Genomic DNA, 20,674 nt, shown 5'->3' with positions numbered 1-20,674 from the left:
ATGCAAGACTTTGGCAAAAGGTGGGCATTTCAAGAGAGAATATTCCTACTGTATAAAAGGTCTCTGAAGCTCAAGGCCATTGCACAGCCTTCACCCAGGGGCGGATCCATGCTGCATGAAAGGCAGGGGAGTAAAAATATAAATGGCACCTAGTCCCCACCAGAACTCAAAAAGCTATGCTGCATCATCTAGAACGAAATAGTCTTCATCCTTCATTAAGAATACCATTATGTTATAAGGCAAACCAGATTCAAAGTATAACCACACCTCTATGAGAAAAAGACACAGGGAACTTTACATTTTTCTTATCTTATCAAAACTGGATGGACTGGATTCTGTCCATTGCATGGGCACTTCATTGTGTTTTCTCCCTTGGCATATCTTTGTGGACGCTTTCATGACTTTTTTTCATCAGAAAGGAACCTGTAGAAAACCTCAACTCGATCCCATTGTAAGGGCACCTATTTGGCAGTACCTTACATTTTCTCCACATGAGGAACATCCATTATGAATATTCCCCATCCTTATGCATGTAGCAGTGCACTGCATCTCATTGTATCCACCGGAGGGGAACTTCTCCATTAGCACCAAATTGGGCACTTCATGATGAGTAACCTATACTGCATTCCATTTCCCATCCCATCCCCATCAGCATTTCAGCATACTGGAATGGGCAATTTGGGACACTGTCATGTAGGGGCAGCATAGAGGGTACTTCATAACAGCACCGCTTTCCATTGGAAGAGCACCCAGAGGAAATTACAAGTTTATACCTTTGTAAGGGCACTGCATCATGCTTTCTCCACCACAGGGAACTCATTAAGACATGTTAACACATTGTCTTGCTTTAGAGGGCACATTATCATTATTTATTGCATGAAGGGCCACCATAGAGGGCACTCAATCTTTTTTTTCCCATGTGAAGGGCCGCAATAGGGCACTTCCCCTCAATCTCACCTCTCTAGAGGGCAATCTAACGAGGCTATTTCAACCATGGGGGTACCGCAGGGGTATGCTGTCTAGCTGTCCTGAGTGGTGTTGACTTGTAAATACTTGCTGGCTAGCTGACCCGATCGGTGTGGAGTTGTAAAGGCTCACAGCCCCACTGGTGAGCTGACCAAAGTGGTGTGGAATTATTCAGCCTCACTGGCTAGCTGACCCGATCGGTGGGGAATTATACAGCCTCACAGGGGGAGCGTACCTATGGTCCCCGGGTCCTATGTTCCCTGGGGCCTATGTTCCTCGGTCGCAACTGTGTTTTTCGTAGGCGGAGTCCCGCCTCAAGCGCTAGGATTGGACAGGCAGCCTGTCAGGCAAACCCGCATGCTGACTCCTAACCCTAACCTGAACCCGAACCCTAACCATAACCGTAACCCTAACCCTAACGCTAACCCTAACCCTAACCCTAATATTCATGATTCTTTCGGATTCCGCCTACGAAAAACACATTTGCTCCCCGGTCACATACAAAGTGGGGAACATAGGACCCGGGGAACATAGGGATGACCCCCTCATGGGCTAGCCGACCCGATCGGTGTGGAATTGTACAGCCTAACTGGCTAGCTGACGAGCTGACCAAAGTGGTGTGTATTTATACAGCCTTACTAGCTAGCTGACCCGATCGCTGGGGAATTGTACAGTCTCACTGGCTAGCTGACCAAATTGGTGTGGAATTGTAGAGGCCCGCTGGCAAGCTGACCGTGCCAGAGAAGACTGCAGTCTCCAGAGCCCACTAAAGCTATCAGCAGGTGCACAAGTACATGCCTGACAGAGAGCAGCTATGTCCTGCATGGTATTTCCCTCTCCCTCTGCATTGCTCAAGAACTCAGAGAATGCCACATACTTGAGGATTTTGATTGTCCTACGTTTTCCTTTTTCCTCCGCTTTCTTTCCTTCTTTCCTTAACGTGTTTAATGACAGCTATGTGAGCATGCTGCAACCCATTCGCTGCCCTGCCACGGAGCCACCAGCGCCTGCCAAAGTGGTTGCGAAACCGTCCTGTGCCGTGGCTCTGACAGGAATTTCCCATTGCCCCATTATCAGCATCAGCCAAGCTGAGTGACTACAATTACATCTGTCCAATACTAAGAGCAAAACTGTTTTTTTTTCTTCTCTTTTTTTTCCCCTTCCCCTCACAAGAAACAAGGTTTTCATGAATGTGTCCCATTGTGGAGAAATTGCGGAGGTCTTTCTGGGATGTCGGGTAAACCAACACGATCGGTTATAGCTGTAATGAGAGAGTCATTATGGGATTTGTTGTCCTTACACCAACGGCGTCTTTACAATGTGAAGGCTGGGATATTCTTATGGAGTTGAGAAACGTCTATATGCCGATGTACCTGAGAGGGAATAGGGAAACAAAGTGGTGTCCGAGGACACTGGGCCTCACACCATCAGCTCCTTCCTTTGTTATACAGCCGATGAGTGAAAGAATTCCGCTTGTTTACGAAAACTCCCAAATTCATGTGCGTATATACAGGCAACAAACCATTCCAGTTAACTATGCAGTATCAACACTTCCTGTAATATCAACACTGAAAACACCAAAATAAATGGCCAATGGGAGGAGCCCGACACTTAAAAGCCAACTATGGAGGAGAGATACGAGAACGGAGCTAAACACGCGCCCGTGACCCGCGCTCCTATGCATTCCGTCTTCTTTGTGTTTGTCAGGACTTCCAAACATGGCTACCTGCGGAGCGCCGACGCCACGAGACTAAGGCTCTCTGCCGCCGAGGTGCCAGACGACCCCTCCTATGTTGTACTCTCCCAGCATGCTTTGCATTTTTCCCTCCGCAACCCCAAGTTACCCCAAACAACTGACTCTGTGCAGACCCGAAGTCCTGCTGATACCAGGGGTTCCACCTCCCCACAAAGCCGTTGCCATGACAACCCCCCAGGCTTCTATGTCCATCTAGTGGGTGGGAGACGATTGAACAGGATGAGGGAGTTGCTTGATCATATTGTTGGTCTGGTTGTAGTTCCCCTCAGCTGTCCTTCATTTCAGTTTTTGTGTGTTTATAATTCACATTTTTCCTTTATTATCATAAACTGTACAAAAATTCCCCAGAGGCCAAATTACCATTCCCTGTGCATGAATAGTGAGGAAAATAACTATGTTGTTGTCGTGATTTTATGTTAATGCAGACGGATAGCTGTGGTTGAATGCTTTTATGATGAATTGGTCTTTACTAAAGAATTGTGTTTCTTAGGCCTAGAAAATCATTTTTTCAGCAAACCTTGATTGAAGTGTCCAAATCTTTCTTATCTTTTGAAATTGGTGATAGTAATTCCATTGTGAATTTTGCATATCGATAATAATAGTAAAAGTCATAGTAATAATAAAATAGTAATAATAATAATAATTATTATTATTATAATTATTAATATTATTTATTAATTATTAATTATTAATCATAATAATTAAATAATAACATAGCTGACATAGCCTGTATTTATTTTAAATATTACCCCATAATTTACTTCTGCCATTTTCACTGTCAGGGCCACTTTCAGCACCCAGTACCGTTTGAAAACGTCATATCTTCATAATCATCCAGTGACAGTTTTAAGACGACGAGCGTTTTTCGGGTCAGACAGGCAGCCATGTAAGCCATTTCTGTAATGTTCTTCCGAAATTGCCTCTTTCAACTTTGATTTTGGCCCCCCCTTGTCTGTACTGGCCTTCTGTGTGTGTGTGCGTGTGTGTGTGTGTGTGTGTGTGTGTGTGTGTGTGTGTGTGTGTGTGTGTGTGTGTGCATTTGGGTTCCGGGTGTCGAGGGAGGAGGTCCGGAGGACGGTGGGGCCAATAGGGTCGGCTTGGACGATGAGCCTACTGTGATGATTGGTTGACGGTTAGTTAGTATAATATTATCAATAAATGATGAATGAAGAACCGTGATAGAGACACATCCTGAACAGTAGTCATTTTTCAGGTGGGAAGTGTGTGTGTGTGTGTGTGTGTGTGTGTGTGTGTCTGCACACATGCATGTGCGCAAGCATTTCTGTGTGCGTTAGTTGATTGTTGTTGTACTGGAATATACAGAGAAGCAATGGACTAGTTGGTTTTTAGTTATTCGTTTTCTGACTAGTAGTTACTCAAAAGATTCATGCACACTAATACATGCACACACACACAGACACACACATACACAGACATACACACACAAACACAGAGCCTACCCTCCTTGGAGAGGAGACGACGGGCTTGTAATGACACAATATCTTTCACAGCGTTGGCTCTGTAATTATCCCCCGTCTGACGTGGATCTGTCAGTGGCATTGATTGTTTGTCCTGATGCCTCCACCCCCCCCCCCCCCCCCCGCCCCCCCCAGCCCCCCACACACCCCCCACACACACAATGTTCCTCTTCCCAAGGGCGGGGGGGGGGGGGGGGGGGGGGGTGGGTGTGCCCTGACTCTGGGACAGCTTGCCTTCAGGAGCCCACGGAGGGCCGACCTGGAGCCACTGCTAGATTGGTATCGTTGTTAATCGCTCTGCAGTCTCCGAGAGACGCAGCAGCGAAAACCATAAGAGCCTCTGGAATGTGGAGCTACTGAGAACGGTTGGAGTCGTAATGAGGGAGAATGGAGACGCTGGGGCTCTCAGACCTATCAGCTCATTTAGGGGAACGCGTTCCAGTCAGACCATTTTCATGTTTCACCACCTTGTTTGTGTGGCTGTGTTTTTTTTTGTGTGTGGGGTTTGTTATCTATGTCTACATTATGTCTGTGTGTTCATGGATGTGTGCACTCAAGAGTGTGTTTGTGTGTGGGCGTGTGTATGTGTGTGTGTGTATGCTATTGTGTTGTGTGTGTAATAAAACGTAGGGCTGTTTTTTGTGCTTGGGTCGGTCTCTAAATGAGCTATTTTGTTTTTTTCAACACAGTGCAGCACAAACGACGCACAAAGCCGCCAACGCATTACAGCGCAGCACAAGGACGCACAACGCAGCACAAAGCAGCACGCAACACAGCACCATGTTCACAGGCTGCCGCTGCACCGTATGTGCGACTGCGGCACTCATGAAAAAAATGTCCCACGTCACCATATTTCTAGCCTGTAATATATATTATTTAAAATATAGGGGTGGGGGACGGGGGTGGGGGGATCGGCCCCGTCAGAGCGATGGGGCAGATAGGTCCAAGGAGAGGGGGGGGTGTTTAGATTTGGGACTTGGCGTAAGGTTGTCACCGGGACAGATATAGCGATAAACGCTGGAGCCCTGGTGGGGGGGTGGGGGGGGGGGCCCTTCAGGATCAGGGCGTATGACATTGTTTATAACCCAGCCTGAGGCGCACCAGCGTTACCTTGGTGATAAGATGTCCAGGAATCCCCTTAAATGGCATTGCTTTGTGTGTAGGAATACTGAATATGATTTATGTGAAAACAAATTTGTCAAATACAATGTCAGAAGAGGAACAGCGGCAGTGAGTGCGTGTTAACATGTGTGTTGGATGGAACACGGCAATCTGCCATCACTCACTCCTTTCCTTGTCGCCGTGGTAATGAACTGGCAAACCACAAGGCCACATGGCTTGTTAACCTCGAGCCCCGTTCATTTCTTCTTTCAGTTAAAGGAGGAGAAAATGTGATCAGCTGTGAGATGCGAAGGATGAAGATGATGATGAAGATGATGAAAATGATGATGATGACGATGATGATAGTTAGTTCGCACCCGAAGGGGCATAGACAAGGACTGTGGAGCCACTGAAGAACGCTTATTCAGTCTAAGGAAGTTTAAACCTCAAGGTCAAGTCAGTCTTAAATCACTCTCTCTCTCTCTCTCTCTCTCTCTCTCTCTCTCTCTCTCCTCTGCGGGGGGTATCCCGTGTAGGTACTGAAGGTCTGTGTACATCAAGGTCCTGGATCATCTGGCAGGCTCATAAACGGCCCCGGGCGTCCGGCCATCCGTTGGTTCAGAATGTGTAATCTCATACATCACGCCTGCCTGTTCCGGGGCGCAGCTGTAATCTCTCAGACGCCTTTAACGGGGTGTCCTGCTGACGCTCTTATTTTGAAATTCCATTGTGATTATTATTGTTCCCTAGAGAGAGTTTGATCTGTGGAGAGATTTGAACACGGGCATGATGGGGTGGGGAGGGGGGGGGGGGGGGGGGGCGGGGGGTTGGGGGGGCAGAGTGGATCTCACAGGATCCCCTCTGTGAGTTGCCGTGGTATTGTTGTGTTAATAAACGGGGCGCCTTGTTGCTAGGAGATCGCCGGATCATCCACAGTCATTCGCCCAGCGAGTGTGTTCCCCTCGTCGGCACGGCCCAGCGAGCTCCCAGGTGTAGCAACAGTCCCTGATACTAACCCTGGAACGGAGTGTGTGGAGGGACGGGGTTCTCCTGGGGGGAAGGAAAAATACCATCAGACTTTCACACACTCCGCAGACTACAAAACAATAATCTTCCAAATCCAGGCTGAAATCCTGTGGATGTCGGTTTTGAGTGGAGGGGGAACCACACTACAATCACCTCGTTTTCCTGTTACAACCCGATTTTTGCCTAATAGAAAAAAACTAAAAGAAGATTGTCAGATATTTGGGCTGGCTGCTAAAGCCATTCTTCCAACCCCCCCAAAAAAAGTCATATTTGTGGATATAATTCTTCTGGCTTGAGACAGGTTTACAGTCTGGAGCTGGCCAAATGAACTCCTGAAATAAACTTTCCAGACCCTGGGAGTGAAAGCCACTCCAAGGCCGGGCCGGGCCGATACTCATCAGTGAGGATAACCTTTGACCCCAGGATCACATGACGCTGAGTGCCGCAGATCCTGCTGCAGCCAGACTGTCTGCCTGAGACGCCATCTCTCTCAGCCTCCCTCCCTCTCTCTCTCCCTCCCTCTCCCCCTCTCTCTCACCCTCTATTGCTATCACTTGAGCTCCCTCTCTCTTTTGCTATCTGGTGCACTCTCTCCCTATCACTCTCTTACTCCCTCTCTGTCTCTCACAAACTCTTCCCTCCTGTTCTCTCTCTCTATTGTTCTCTCTCACTTGTGATTTCTTCGTTTTCCCCTCTCTTCCTTTCACCCAACACTCTCTCTCTCTCTCTCTCTCTCTCTCTCTCTCTCTCTCTCTCTCTCTCTCTCTCTCTCTCTCTCTCTCTCTCTCTCTCTCTCTCTCTCAAACTATCGCACTCTCCCCCCCTCTCTCCCTCCCATACTTCTTTTCCCTCTTAAGTTCATGCCGTTACCGTTCTCTGTTGGAGACGATTTGCCCTGTTGAATTCAAAACCAGCTCCCTGTTTTTTTATGTTATTTTATTTTACTCATTTAAAGCACCCCCCCCCCCCCCCCCCACCACCCTCCCACAGCACCCCCATTCCTCCCCCCTCCCACCCCCCACCCCCATCCATCCCTACTCAATGCCTTCATGGAGACAAGAAGGTGGCCCCCTAAACAATCCCTACCATTAGATAGGCCATGACAGAGTGTATCGACGCCGCACGACACGCCCCGAAACAGCTGCTGAAATGACCCCCTCACGCAGACTCTCTCTGCTCCTGTCTGCAACGGGACAACGGGTCATTAGGGACGTCCCCAACAGAGGACCCCAGCCACAAGCCTCCACTACTGGCCCATCACCATTAATACCCCTGCTCATTATGATAAGCACTGTAAGAAGAGGGAGGAGGAGGAGGAGGAGGAGGAGGAGGAGAGAAGAAGAAGAAGAAGAAGAAGAAGAAGAAGAAGAAGAAGAAGAAGAAGAAAAAGAAGGTGGAGGAGAAGAAGAAGAAGAATGAAAAAAATGAAGGAGGAGAAGAAGAAGAAGAAGAAGAAGAAGAATGAAAAAAATGAAGGAGGAGAAGAAGAAGAAGAAGAAGAAGAAGAAGAAGAAGAAGAAGAAGAAGATAACTAACAACAGGAGGACTTTGTGGATGGTCTAAAGTTGCTGCCAGCCTCATCCTCTGCCCCGAGGCTGTTAAACGTGTATCTTTCTGCATTGCTTGTCAGTGCAATCCCACATTCTATAATCATGGTGATGCAACGGCGGCCGTAGGAGCTGTGCCGGAGCATTGTGGGTTTTATGTTTTTGTTTTTAGGGGAAGGAGTAATTACAGAGCATTGGTGGATACAAAGGGAAAGGTTTACGCTCATGCTTTCACTATTCCAGATACCATGCCAAGGAACATGTAATGACCTAATAACATAACAATAATAATAATAATAATAATAATAATAATAATAATTAATAATAATAATAATAATAATAATAATTAAATATTTCCTAATCAAAAGAAGAAGTCACACGTTCCTCATATGCATCCCTTCAGTTTACTGTGTGGCGTTTCCGTTACATTTGGCGTTTCTTTTCGCTGTAACAAGTGTTAAAAGTCATTGCAGCCCCCCCCCGCCCTCCGATCTCCCCATAACAATAATTTACAGCACAAGATGGCGGCTCACTGCGTCAGCTTTATGAGCGGCGATGTTGACAGTAAATGTATGTCTATGTATGTGTCTCTGTAATGTCTATTTTCCCATGATGCACAGGGATGGTGAAACACAACAAACCTGTGTTACTATTGAAACCAGGGGAATTGCAGGTGGGGCCAAACTCCCCCCAAACTCCCCCCCCCCCACACACACACACACACACACACACACACACACACACAGTCACACAGGCGCGCGCACACACACACACACACACACACACATACACAAACAAACAAACACACACACACACACACACACACACAAACATAGTCACACAGGCGAACACAAACACACAAAAACACACACACACACACACACACACACACACACACACACACACACACACACACACACACACACACACACACACACACACACAAACACACACAGACAGACTCTGCTTACAGGAAGAAGGGGGCCTTTGCCCCTGCATACATCCCTGTTCATTTCACAAGCTGGCAACCGTAAAGCCTCCATTAATCAAAGTTTGATGCATTTCACTCAAATGAGTCATGGTTAAAGCCGCGCGGCGACGTGCCAAATAGGTGTTTGAGCTGCTGGGGAATAATGTGTGGAGCGTGAGCAGACTTGTTTCTCCAGCTATAGAGGAGGCTGGAGAGAGACTGCAGAGTAATGAGTGCTTTGTGAGTTAATGGTATGCACAGACCCACCTCTCTCACTCTCTCTAGCCATCTCCCTTGCTCTCTCTCAACATCTCTCCCCCTCTCTCACTCTCTCAACATCTCTCTCTCTGTCTCTCCCTCTCTCTCTCTCTCTCTCTCTCTCTCTCTCTCTCTCTCTCTTTCTCAACATCTCTCTCTCTCTATCTCTCTCTCTCTCTCTCCATCTCTCTCTCTCAACATCTCTCTCTCTATCTCTATCTCTCGCTTTCAACATCTCTCTCTCTCTCTCTCTCTCTCTCTCTTTGTCCCACCTCTCACGGTGTTCTGTGCTGCATCCTTCTATGCTGCCTCCAGAGGTGCGAGAACAAAGCTCACAACACCAACACACACACACACACACAGAAAAAAAACACACAAAAAAGCAGCCTCCTGTTATTTAACCTGTGGGCTGTACATAATTGGCTATCATTTCACAATAAGGGCTGATGATGATGTTGTATTATGTTATGATGGCTGTGAAAAGTTACATTATGATGGCTGTGTTCTATTTTGTTATGATCATTTTGTTAGATTATGTCACCAAGGCTGTGTGATATTATGTTTTTCCGGCTGTGTTATATTAAGTTATGATGGATGTGTTGTATCGTTTTAGGATTGCTGTGATGAGTTACGTTGTGATGGCTTTGTTATTGAACATTATTATGGCTGTGTTGCATTACGTAATATTGCATACATTTCCTCTTAGTGCATGCAGATCAGAGCACTCCCAGCACCCCTTCTCGCCACTTAGACCCGTCATTCAAACATCAATAATAACAAAAAATAACAGCTTTTCATGCTACATAAAGTTGCAGCAATGCTGTAAATTGGTTCCCCGCCACAGCTGTGTGGTTCCCAGTTAACTTTGTGGTTCCCAGCAGAACTCCCTGGTTCCCAGTCAGTACTGTTGTGGTGGTTGTGGTGGTTGTGGTGGCGATGTGGAGAGGCATTACCAGCAGGTATGGCTCACAGCTGTATGTGTGGGGCCGCTGCCCGCCCCCGAGACACCAGTTTGCCTGTTACCTTGGATATTATCACCCACATTATACAGCAGCTTTTTTTCCAGTGGTCAAGCTGTGCGCTGTTTGCCGTGAGTGTGACGGCCGCGTTGGATAAATGCTGCTTTTGTCAGCGTGTTTTCTACCCTCCACCCACATCCAGAGCCCTCTGTGCAGCTGTCCACATCCTGAAGCCTCTACAGCCCCCACAGCCCCTACAGCCGCTGCAGCCTCAATTGCCTCAATAGCCTCTACATCTCCTATAGCCTCAATAGCCGCTACATCCCCTATAGCCTCTACAGCCTCCACAGCCTGTAGAGCATTGAGAGCCAAACTAGCCTCTCCAGCCTCCGCAGCCTATATAGCCTCTGCAGCCTCTCCAGCCTCCTCAGCCTCTACAGCCTCTACAGTCTATACAGCCTTCACAGCATAGTCTGTACATCCCCTACAGCCTCTACAGCCTCAACAGCTTCTACAGCCTCCAGAGCCCCTCCAACCTCTGCAGCCTCCAGTGCTGATCCCGCCTGTACGTTTTGTATGGCCCCTACAGCGTCCACAGCCTCTACAGCAGGCCCTAAGCTCCTGCTCTGCACTGGCTGTCATACTATGGGCAGGGTTGACAAGTTGGCAGATTCTCATTAACAACATAGTTGGGAAAATGTGTATGGATAGAAATGTCCAGTGTCTTGACATGGGCCCAGTCACGGTGTTATGAAGAAGGAACACCTGTTTGTAGTCGTGCGCACTAGGAGTACATTAAGTGCACAGGTGGTGAACATGGGGAAAACTTGTATATGAATTGAATGTGATAGGTGAGAGGAAATTATTATAAAATCCCTCACATGTGTGAGTACAGACCCGGACACACCGAAGTAATAGTAGAATGCAAAAGTCTACAAAAACCTAAATGCATTGGTATAGTAAGACTGGCAGGCAGGCACAGACAGACTGACGGACTTACACACAGAAAGACAAGCAAGCAGACAAACAGGCAGACAGACGGCAGGCAGACATACATACAGAACCGGCAGACTAGCAGGCAGACAGGCAGGGTGAAAGACAGGCAGACCAGAGGGACCCACACGTGATGCAGGGCCGGGAGTCGCCGCTCTGGCCTGTTAACAGCTGATTAAACTCAGGCGTGCCAGCGGCGGCTGGATCCGGGCAGGGTGAGCGTGTCGCTAATAAGGCCTTGACTTTTACCTGGACTGACAGCAGGAGAATAGCAGGAGAGGGGCCTGGCTCCACACTGCTCAGCCAGCCAGAAAGGCCCCTGAGCGGCAAGGCTAAAGCAGGTCAAGTGATTTGGCGCCTTGGGTGTATTAAAGCCATTTACAAGAGCCTTAAAGGATTTACACTGCTTCACTATACGCTCTGCTCTTTTATACAGCCTGGCACTGGGCTGTCGGGCTCCTCTGACCCCCTCAATCAATGGGAGAGGCTAATAAAGAAAGTAGCCTTTATGGCTTTTGTTTTGTTGTGGAGGAAAAGGGGGCTCTTTTACGAGTGGCTGCTGACGCCTGGTGAGAGGGCAAGTACATGGGGAGGGCAGAGATTGTGCAAGATCTGCATGGGTCACGCATAAACCTACAGAACACACACATACACCTACCCACACACACACACACACACACACTATCACAAATGCAGACACACACACACACAAACGCACACACACACACACACACACACACACACACACACACACACACACACACACACAAGCATGCACACACACACATAGGTACACAAACAAGCATGCACAAACTCATACACACACACATAAGCATATGCCGACACATACACACATGCATGTGCAAACACAACCACACATATTTGCATGTACACACATGCTATTTTTTAATTATCATATTTTAGATTACCCACCAAGGGCATATTACACCCAAGGGGGTATTTAGAACAGTGTCTTGTGTATTCTTGAACAAATTGCTTCTATAATAGTAATTAAATGGTGCAAGGCATATTGGGCTATGCTAGTGTTTTTTTTTGTAACTGTTTAGTAATTAATCATTAAATTATTTATCATCATGGGGAGACATTGTGTGTGGAACTGCCACAAGGTCTTTCAAAACTCTGTTAGCCTTTTTTAATGGCTCACAGAAAATCCCATGATGCATCCTGAAGAAGCCTATAGCCTTTAGGAATCTTTCAGTTTAACTTTTGTTTTGGGATCTTTGAATCCACTCATTTGAGCCAAAACCAAGTACCGTACTCATTGGCCTTTCTTCTACTTATAGACAGCTGCTGCCATCTTGTGGATGACTCTATGAGTTGACAATAACTGCGACGGGCCACCGCCTACACATCCAGTCACATCTTAATTTTAATAGCCCGATTATTTGTTTTTCTGGCTCCACAATGGTGAAATGCGAGGACTCATCACAATGAGAACTAATCAATTCAGACTGCAACTTGGCCCATGAAATAAACTAAAAACCAAAAAAAGTTTTAATATTTTTTAAATTGTACTTTTATGATTCTTGCAATTTCTGGATTGGATCTTTATCATTTAATGCATTTATTGTAACATGCAGTCAGTCAGTCTGTCAGTTATCCAGGCAGCCAGTCAGTCTGACTGTCAGCAAGTCAGTCAATCAGTCTGACTGCAAAATCGTTTTGTTCACCTTTTCCTCATTTGTTTTAATACATTTTCAACAGATTTATTGAAGAACATCAACTCCCTCTGCCAGGTTTTAATAGTATGTATAGACATGAATTATTCAGGTATAGATACATGAAAAATAACACTGGATGGGTCACATCACATGCTAAGTTGAGTAAATAAAATAGCTAGTTAGTAGTTACTTAGTAGTTAGTAGTTAGGTATGAGCTAGTATGTATTGGCTAGGTTGTTAGTTAGTGAGTGAGTCAATGAGTTAGTTAGGTAGGTAATGTTGTCATTACCTACCTAAAATGTAATGATGACTTAATGTTTTGGCATTTGTGTGTGAACCCAATGCAAGCCATCTAGCAACAAACATCTGACCTATTGTTAATCTCTTAAACAGACATCAATCCCCAAGCCAAAGGTTATAAAAGAGATTTGCTACCGGTTGATAGAGAATAATTAATCATAATTGGTTCACGTCCTTTGATCAGGCCAAACAAGGCATTAGTGTAATTAAACATTAATCATGTTTTTAAAATCATTAATGACAAATTAAAGCATTGATATAAATTACCGCATGCTTCAAAGTACAAGCACCTTTTGCAAAACAGCCTGAAATGTCATTTGAAACTATAATGAAATAAAATCCTTTGAGGCTTAAACACGTACACACAAACACAGACACAGAGACACACACACACACACACACACACACACACACACACACACACACACACACACACACTATGGCATCACACACACACACACACACACACACACACACACACACACACACACACACACACACACACACACACACACACACACACACACACACAAAGAGGCCGGACAGTGAGAGACAGGCCGTGGCTTCCAGATTAGATCAGACGAGAGGTAGCCAAGTCCACTTCTACAAGGGGCTGCATGGCACCATGTGTTACCATGACGACACTCGCCGTCCGCCTTGGCTGTCTCCGTGTGCACCAAAATAGACGCAGCAGGGCTCTGTTCACGCCACAGTTCACCTCCAGTTCCCTGGAAGCGATGGCCGACGTGAGACACAGCGAGCATCTCATTACAGCTCCGACATCAGACACCTAATGAGGGAGAATCTGAATCTGTAATTAATGTGATACATTAATGTGGTTCTCTCTACTTAGAGGATCCTGCATCCGTTCGGCTTTGACTCCTCCCTTGTTATTTTTTTTGCTCTTGTTACTCCCAGTAATACGGGCTCACCTTCTGCCACGGAACAAAGTTTGATCTGTTATGACAGGGTGAAAGGTGAGGGCTCTTCCTGGCGTGATGGTCTCTGTGATCACAGCCGTGTACACTTTTGACCCTGCAGTGAGCAAGTGGGTGAGCTGTGTGTGTGTGTGTGTGTGTGTGTGTGTGTGTCTGTCTGTGTGTGTGTCTGTGTGATGCTCCACAATGGGTCGTTAAGTAACAACAGGTTGCTTGTGGGAGGAGCCCGATTACACACCACATATTTCATTTCACAAATGGCAAAGTATTTCTCCTTTCTCTGTCTCCAACATGACTACAGATAAATAATAACGGAACTACAGTTCCATTATTATTGTGTGTCAAGATGTTTTATGTTTTGGTGCTTCATTATAAAACTTTTTTTTAGTATTACCCCAAACTAAAAATAGACTGTCAGATAGTTCTGTGATGCTGTATGCATTTTCAATTTACTACTCAGTAAAGAGACTCTTGTATAATCATGATCCAAATTGAGTTCCTGATGACTGCCTGACAGTATTAAGCACGCAGTCTACTGGCTGTGCAGGCCGAGCTGAAAGTCAAGAAGGTAAAGAGGGAAAAAAAGACATTGCAAATTTTCTGCCTTGGGACACACGGCCACACACATATGTTGTTACACACACACAGGAGGTAAAGCACTTCCACTTTTGAGGAACGGAGAGGGCTGAGGTCGCTCCGAAGGCCCCTCCCTGGGAGTTTGGGAAAACATTCCAGGAAAGTAAAGCCGCCAAGAGAATTAGCAACTCTAAAAGCTCCCAAAAAACTGGACTCTACCCCGCTGACGGTGCACTACTTCAAAGTACAGTACATCCCCTCTTTTAATCCAGCTGGGGAGCTGAGAGGACGCTAGCACAACGGTAGCAAGGATTCAAGTACAGAAAGGGAAGCAGTGGAAAAGTGAGGACAGAGTCACAGAGTGGATCCGTCCACTTAATACGTCGGCAATGAAGCCGGTCATTGTTCTGTTTGTGTCTATGGCGTGGGCTTCCACCGGAGCCCAGTACTACCAAGGGCTGATAGACTATCTGGAAAACAGGCTGCTGGCCATAGAGGTAAGACAACAATTTGTGCTTTCTGGTAGAAAAAGAATTGATCCAACCCTGTTTCCATGTGGGAGGACATGTAGGCTATTTCATTATACATTAGAAACCACTGAAGCACACTTCCCCTTGGGGATCATTACCCTGGAGTTAAAAAGACGAAAGAGTAAAAACTTAGGAAGGAATATATTTCAGGAGGATCCGACTCCGAGACCAGACCTCCCTGCCCGCCAGGCTTCTTGTTCCGCCCATATGTGAATTTAATGTCTCCATACTGCAATCCAATTAATGCAATCTCTGAATGACTCTTCAAATATACTGGAGCCCTCTGGGGGAAATCACAGTGGTGCACTCAGACTGCAGTCCCTGTAATCCTGGGTCTCCCATGCTGCACTGGGGCTCTGGAACACATCACTCATCTCCAGCCCCGTCCAGGGCACTGTTTAAGCATCAAAAAACTGGGACGTTTTTTTGTTGTTCAGCCTGACAACTGCTCCGCCACATCATGACAGATAAATCATTAAGATATTTATGCTGCAAATGTTGACACAATGCGTAAATCCACTCCCACTCCGTGGATAAATAGAGCAGAAAATAATTAATTCTCCTTTGTTTGTTTACCCCTGGTTGTGACATCCGACTTGGTGAATGAAACAGAACTTATAATAGAGTGCGTGTATTGTGTGTGTGCGCCAACATATAACATAATATATCTTGGCACTGCAAAGTATAACATTTTGAAAAAGAATAAGGTAAAATAAACGTATATATGGATTTTTCCATATCTCACAGCAGTGAGTTAACAATGCGTTCTCCTGGATATATCGTCGACATTAATATTTGTCTCGTGGGCTTACTCTAGGCTCCATGGTGCCGGAAGTAGCAGGCCCACTTGAAAGGCATTGTGTTGATGTTTTTTAAGATGTAATGAATAAATCTATTTACAGATGAATAAATCTATTTACTACACATCTCGCTTCTTCACCCCCCCTGGCGGCTCGCCATTCTGTATCCAATATGCTCGAACCTCTCTCTCTCGACTGACTGACTTGATACGAAGATGACAATTCAATATAAAGTTGTATATCGAGCATTCAATTCCATCCGACCACCATGTCTCGACAGAATGAAAACGAAAATGAGACCGAGCGTGAGAGGAATCATTTATTACTGAATCAGCCACGTCAATCTCGCTCCACACACACACACACACACACACACACACACACACACACACACACACACACACACACACACACACACACACACACACACACACACACACACACACACACACACACACACACACACACACACACACACACACACACACACACACACACACACACACACACACACACACACACACACACACACAATGATGACGTAGTTTAATTAGACCAGCAGTGAGTAGGCCTAAACAAAGGAAGTCTCTAGTGGATGAGAGTGTGTGACTCCTAGACAAAAGGCACTGGGTTCGATCCCCAATGTCAACTTCAATACTAAACACGCATTTCGCTGTCACGTTTCCCACCAACTCTACCTGGCCCCGGCAGGACCGCATGGTGCTGTGGCACGAGCAGTCCCACCGCTACCACACGGAAATGCTGAACTTCAAGAAGCTGACGGCCGAGATGGTGGACGCCGTGGGGAAGGAGCACCGCTACCTCCGGCAGGACCTGGGCGCCGCCGGCGACCGCGTGGAGCGCGCCGAGCGGGAGCTGGACTACCTGGAGAGAGCAACCTCCCCGCGCGCCTGCGTGGACCCGGCAGATAAGGTGCACGAGCAGGGGGTGTGGCGCGCGGGAACGAGCAGGAGGACCCGGGAGCAGGTGGAGGAGGATGAAGGGGAGTGGGAGGAGGTGCGCTCCGAAGTCTCTGGTGAGAAACGGAGGGATCGAGCGATACAGGAACTGGGCTTTGGGCCCCCAGAGTGGCTGCCTTTGATCTGTTCATTCGGAGTGTTGGCTGAGTCAACGGGCGATAAGATGTCTGTCTTTTTTTAGCCACATTGAGCAAACTGCCACCCCTGTTTACATTGATGGTTCCTGAAGAACAAACATTGTTCTTGAAAATGAGAAAGTGTTTTTTGCAGCTGTCCAGTCAAACAAACCTTTGACCGGTTATTGTTATTATTATTTTCCAATTTACTTCTGGTCGGATACCTTCTTTTTAGTCATAAATGAGAACGCTTTGCACCTACTGGTTGCTTTTGCATACCTTATTTTGTCGTAAATGTTCCAAAAATAAATCTATGCCAATACAGAGGTATTCCTTGTGTGTGTGTGTGTGTGTGTGTGTGTGTGTGTGTGTGTGTGTGTGTGTGTGTGTGTGTGTGTGTGTGCGTGCGTGCGTCTGTGTCTGTCTGTCTCACACTGCGGGAGTGTGTGTCCCTTCCTTCATTAATCACTTTCCGAATATTGTCTCATGAATCATTTCCAATTGTTCTCCTCATGTTTTGTGCTAACTCCCGCACTCCAAGACATAGAATAAAAGGTTCAATAGTCAGTAACATTCACTTAGTCTAGGCAGACAGGATGACTCCTGCTGAGTCCTGACGGGCTTCACTCTGGTGTGTGTGTGTGTGTGTGTGCGTGTGCATGTGTGTGTGCTATTTGTAATGTGTTGCTCCTGCAGGACAGGAAACACTGCCTGAGTTACCCAGCATTTCATGGTGCTGGGGGCGGGGGCTGTGCTACACTTACAGTAAGCCATTGTTAGTTCTCTGAGCTGACCGGGAGTCAACTTGACCGCATTGCATCAAGAAGCCCCTCTCTCAGTGTGGATGAGTCGGGTGTGAGCTGCTATTCAGGGCTCACACGTATAAAGTACTTCCTTTGTTCTCCCTTTGGTTTCACATCCTGACTCCTATGAGTCCGCTGTGCGTTGAGCTGCTGATGTAACTACACAGCAGCAGACTGTGATGTGTTCTGCATGCTAACCTGCAGCAGTGCTAGGAGAGGAGTGGGCCGGGCCCACTGCACCACACTGAAGACATTGCCAGGAAGATTTCAGTGGTCAGGGTAATACACGTGCACTTGATTCAGATTATCTATCTGGGCAGTGTAATTCTAGAGCAGGAGCTCATCTCATTGGAGCGTTAACATGCAGCATGCACCGGCGTAAATCAATGTTCTCGCCCGGTGCCTTGTTGACAGGAACGCATCTTCGGTAATCAAATTCCCCCCTTCCATTATCAGCGAAATAACATCACATTTCATGCTTTTATTGGCTCCTCCCTACAGACTGCGTTGACATCATATCCAGCCTCCGCTCCGTGAAGATCCTGAAGCGGGTGGGCGAGGCCAAGGGCACGTGGCTGAGGGACCCCCGGACCTCCAAGGTGTACGTCTTCAACGGCACGGCGGGGGACACCGCGCACCGCTTCGACTCGGTGCCGGACCTCTCCCGATCCTCCGGGGTCGACGTAAGACTCCCCTCGGCGTGGGCTGGGTCCGGCACCGCTGTCTACGATGACTACCTCTACTACGTCCACCGCCAGGGCTCGGACCGCCGGGAGCTCCAGGTGGTCAAGTACGACCTGCTAAAGGGCACGGCGGCCGCCACCGCCCTGTTCCCCGTGGCGGACCCCGCCCCCGTCTACGCCCTGAACCCGGAGACGGCGGCCGACCTGGCGGCGGACGAGCACGCCGTATGGCTGCTGTTCGCCGCCGGTGAGGACGAGCCCAACGTGCACCTGGCCAAGATGGACCCAGACACGCTGGACACGGAGCAGATGTGGGACACGCGCTGCCCCCGGGCGAACGCCGAGGCGGCCTTCGTGGCGTGCGGGACGGTGTACGTGGTGTACAACACGCGGCCCGCCAGCCGGTCCCGCGTGCAGTGCGTGTTCGACGTGAACGGCGCGGTGGTCGGCGAGGAGGCGCCGCTGCTCTACTTCCCCCGGAGGTTCGGGGCGCACGCCAGCCTGAAGTACAACGCCGACGAGAGGCAGCTGTACGCCTGGGACGACGGGTACCAGATCCTGTACCGGCTCAACGTCAAGAGGAAGCTCCTTGGAGGACTAGGGCGGGGCTAGTGCGCTGGACTGGTTCCACGCCTGTTGTTTTTTTTTGTAAATCATGTGATTCCAAATTGGAAAATTGCACCTGATTATGATTTGTAGCGGATGAGTCCCAGTTGAGATCGATGTTCTAGCTGCAAATTCATGCATTATGTCACACCGATACGCCTTTTCTGTAGCGTAATAGGATTGTCACACAGGTTTCTGATTAAATAAATACATTGTAAACTAGTATGAGTACTGCTATACACTGGTCGACTAGACATTGACTTTAATGTGTGTCTTAATCCACACCCCCGATACCATGGAAACGGCATCGGACACCGACACCGACAGCCACGTCGATTCTTAACGCCATTTGCTAGCGCTGATTGCTTTGTCTTCTGCTCGGTCTCGGCCTGGTCCATTGATTATTCTCTCAGCATATCATCACACAAGTGAGGGAGTTTGTATTTAGGTTGAGACACTTTATTAGCATCTTCGTAAAAGATAAAGAGATACAGTCCCATGGAGATGATTTCTTTTTTTCAAACATCAGATTGTAAGACTAATACATGGATATATTCAAGATGTATTTTATTTGATGTAATCACATATTATCATGAGTCATCATAACGACCTGGGATGTCTAAGGAAAACTGAAAAATAGACTTTTGTCTGAACTATAGGGTCAAATCTTTTGGTTTCAATCACCAGGATATTTACTCAAACATGTGTAGTACAAGTACAAATTGTTCAATATAAAATTGGAAAGTCATTACTTTCCATAATGGTTGGAAGGATTACAAGACCTTAAGGAACACTACAGATCTTAGCCAAAGCTTGTAGGTCTTAAAACAGTCCATAAACTAAGGCAAATTGAATTAACAGGTACATTTTCTACTATGGAAACACAGCACATGTTCAGAGAAACATGACCATCATAAATTACATCTTAGAAAAGAAACAACTTTTTTTTTTTTTAACCACTTGCTTTCAATATTACACTAAAATATTCTGTGTATAAAATATATAACCAATGCCATTATTTCTGAGAAAGTCCACCAATAGTCCACAATGAAGAGGGTGAGACAAACATTTCAGTCAGAACAGTCACATTTTCAGAAAGGGGTGTGGGGGTTGAGGAATTGTGCCAAGCAAAAACAATAATATGTTGACAGACTTTCTAGGCATAACAAGCACCAATTAGGCCACATGTTCCTCCAGAAGCATTGGACTCTGTAGTCATGAGTACCACTGCACTTAGTGAAGAAAGAGGTAAAACTGCTTTCTTTTGTATGTCTGCTTACTGAATCAGACCATTGTTGGCTCCCATGTTGGTCTACTCAAACAAGTGGATGAGATTTACGATACGGCTCGCTATGCTTCAGTTACTATGAGATGCTGAATTACTATTCCTGATTTTTCTGTTGAGGAGTCTTTAACCCTTTCATTGCCTTTCGATAACTCAACACTAAATATGTATCCGCAGGGAGTCTGAATGCCCCATACATACATACATACATACATACATACATATTGAATTAGTTTCCTCCTGTTTTGTGGCAATTGGTTTCTAACAAGTGCCTTTTTAAACTCTTGTTGGCAAAAACTCCCAGCCTGAGTTCATTGAAGT

The 20,674-nt window shown here is 46.8% G+C and overlaps 1 protein-coding gene across 1 annotated transcript; it reads left to right on the top strand.

Moving 5' to 3' along the window:
• Positions 1 to 14,939: 14,939 nt before the first annotated feature.
• Positions 14,940 to 19,074, top strand: olfml3a (olfactomedin-like 3a; the record flags this gene model as incomplete). The annotated part of the gene is made up of 3 exons (XM_084479953.1): positions 14,940 to 15,047; positions 16,592 to 16,916; positions 18,281 to 19,074. The coding sequence occupies 3 exons, from the start codon at positions 14,940 to 14,942 to the stop codon at positions 19,072 to 19,074; spliced, it is 1,227 nt and encodes a 408-aa protein (XP_084336079.1).
• Positions 19,075 to 20,674: the final 1,600 nt, after the last annotated feature.

Source organism: Micromesistius poutassou (genome assembly GCF_964030765.1).
Source record: "Micromesistius poutassou genome assembly, chromosome: 15".
NCBI lineage: Eukaryota > Metazoa > Chordata > Actinopteri > Gadiformes > Gadidae > Micromesistius > Micromesistius poutassou.
Note: the sequence above shows the minus strand (reverse complement) of the source record. Positions and strands in the feature narration are given on the sequence as shown.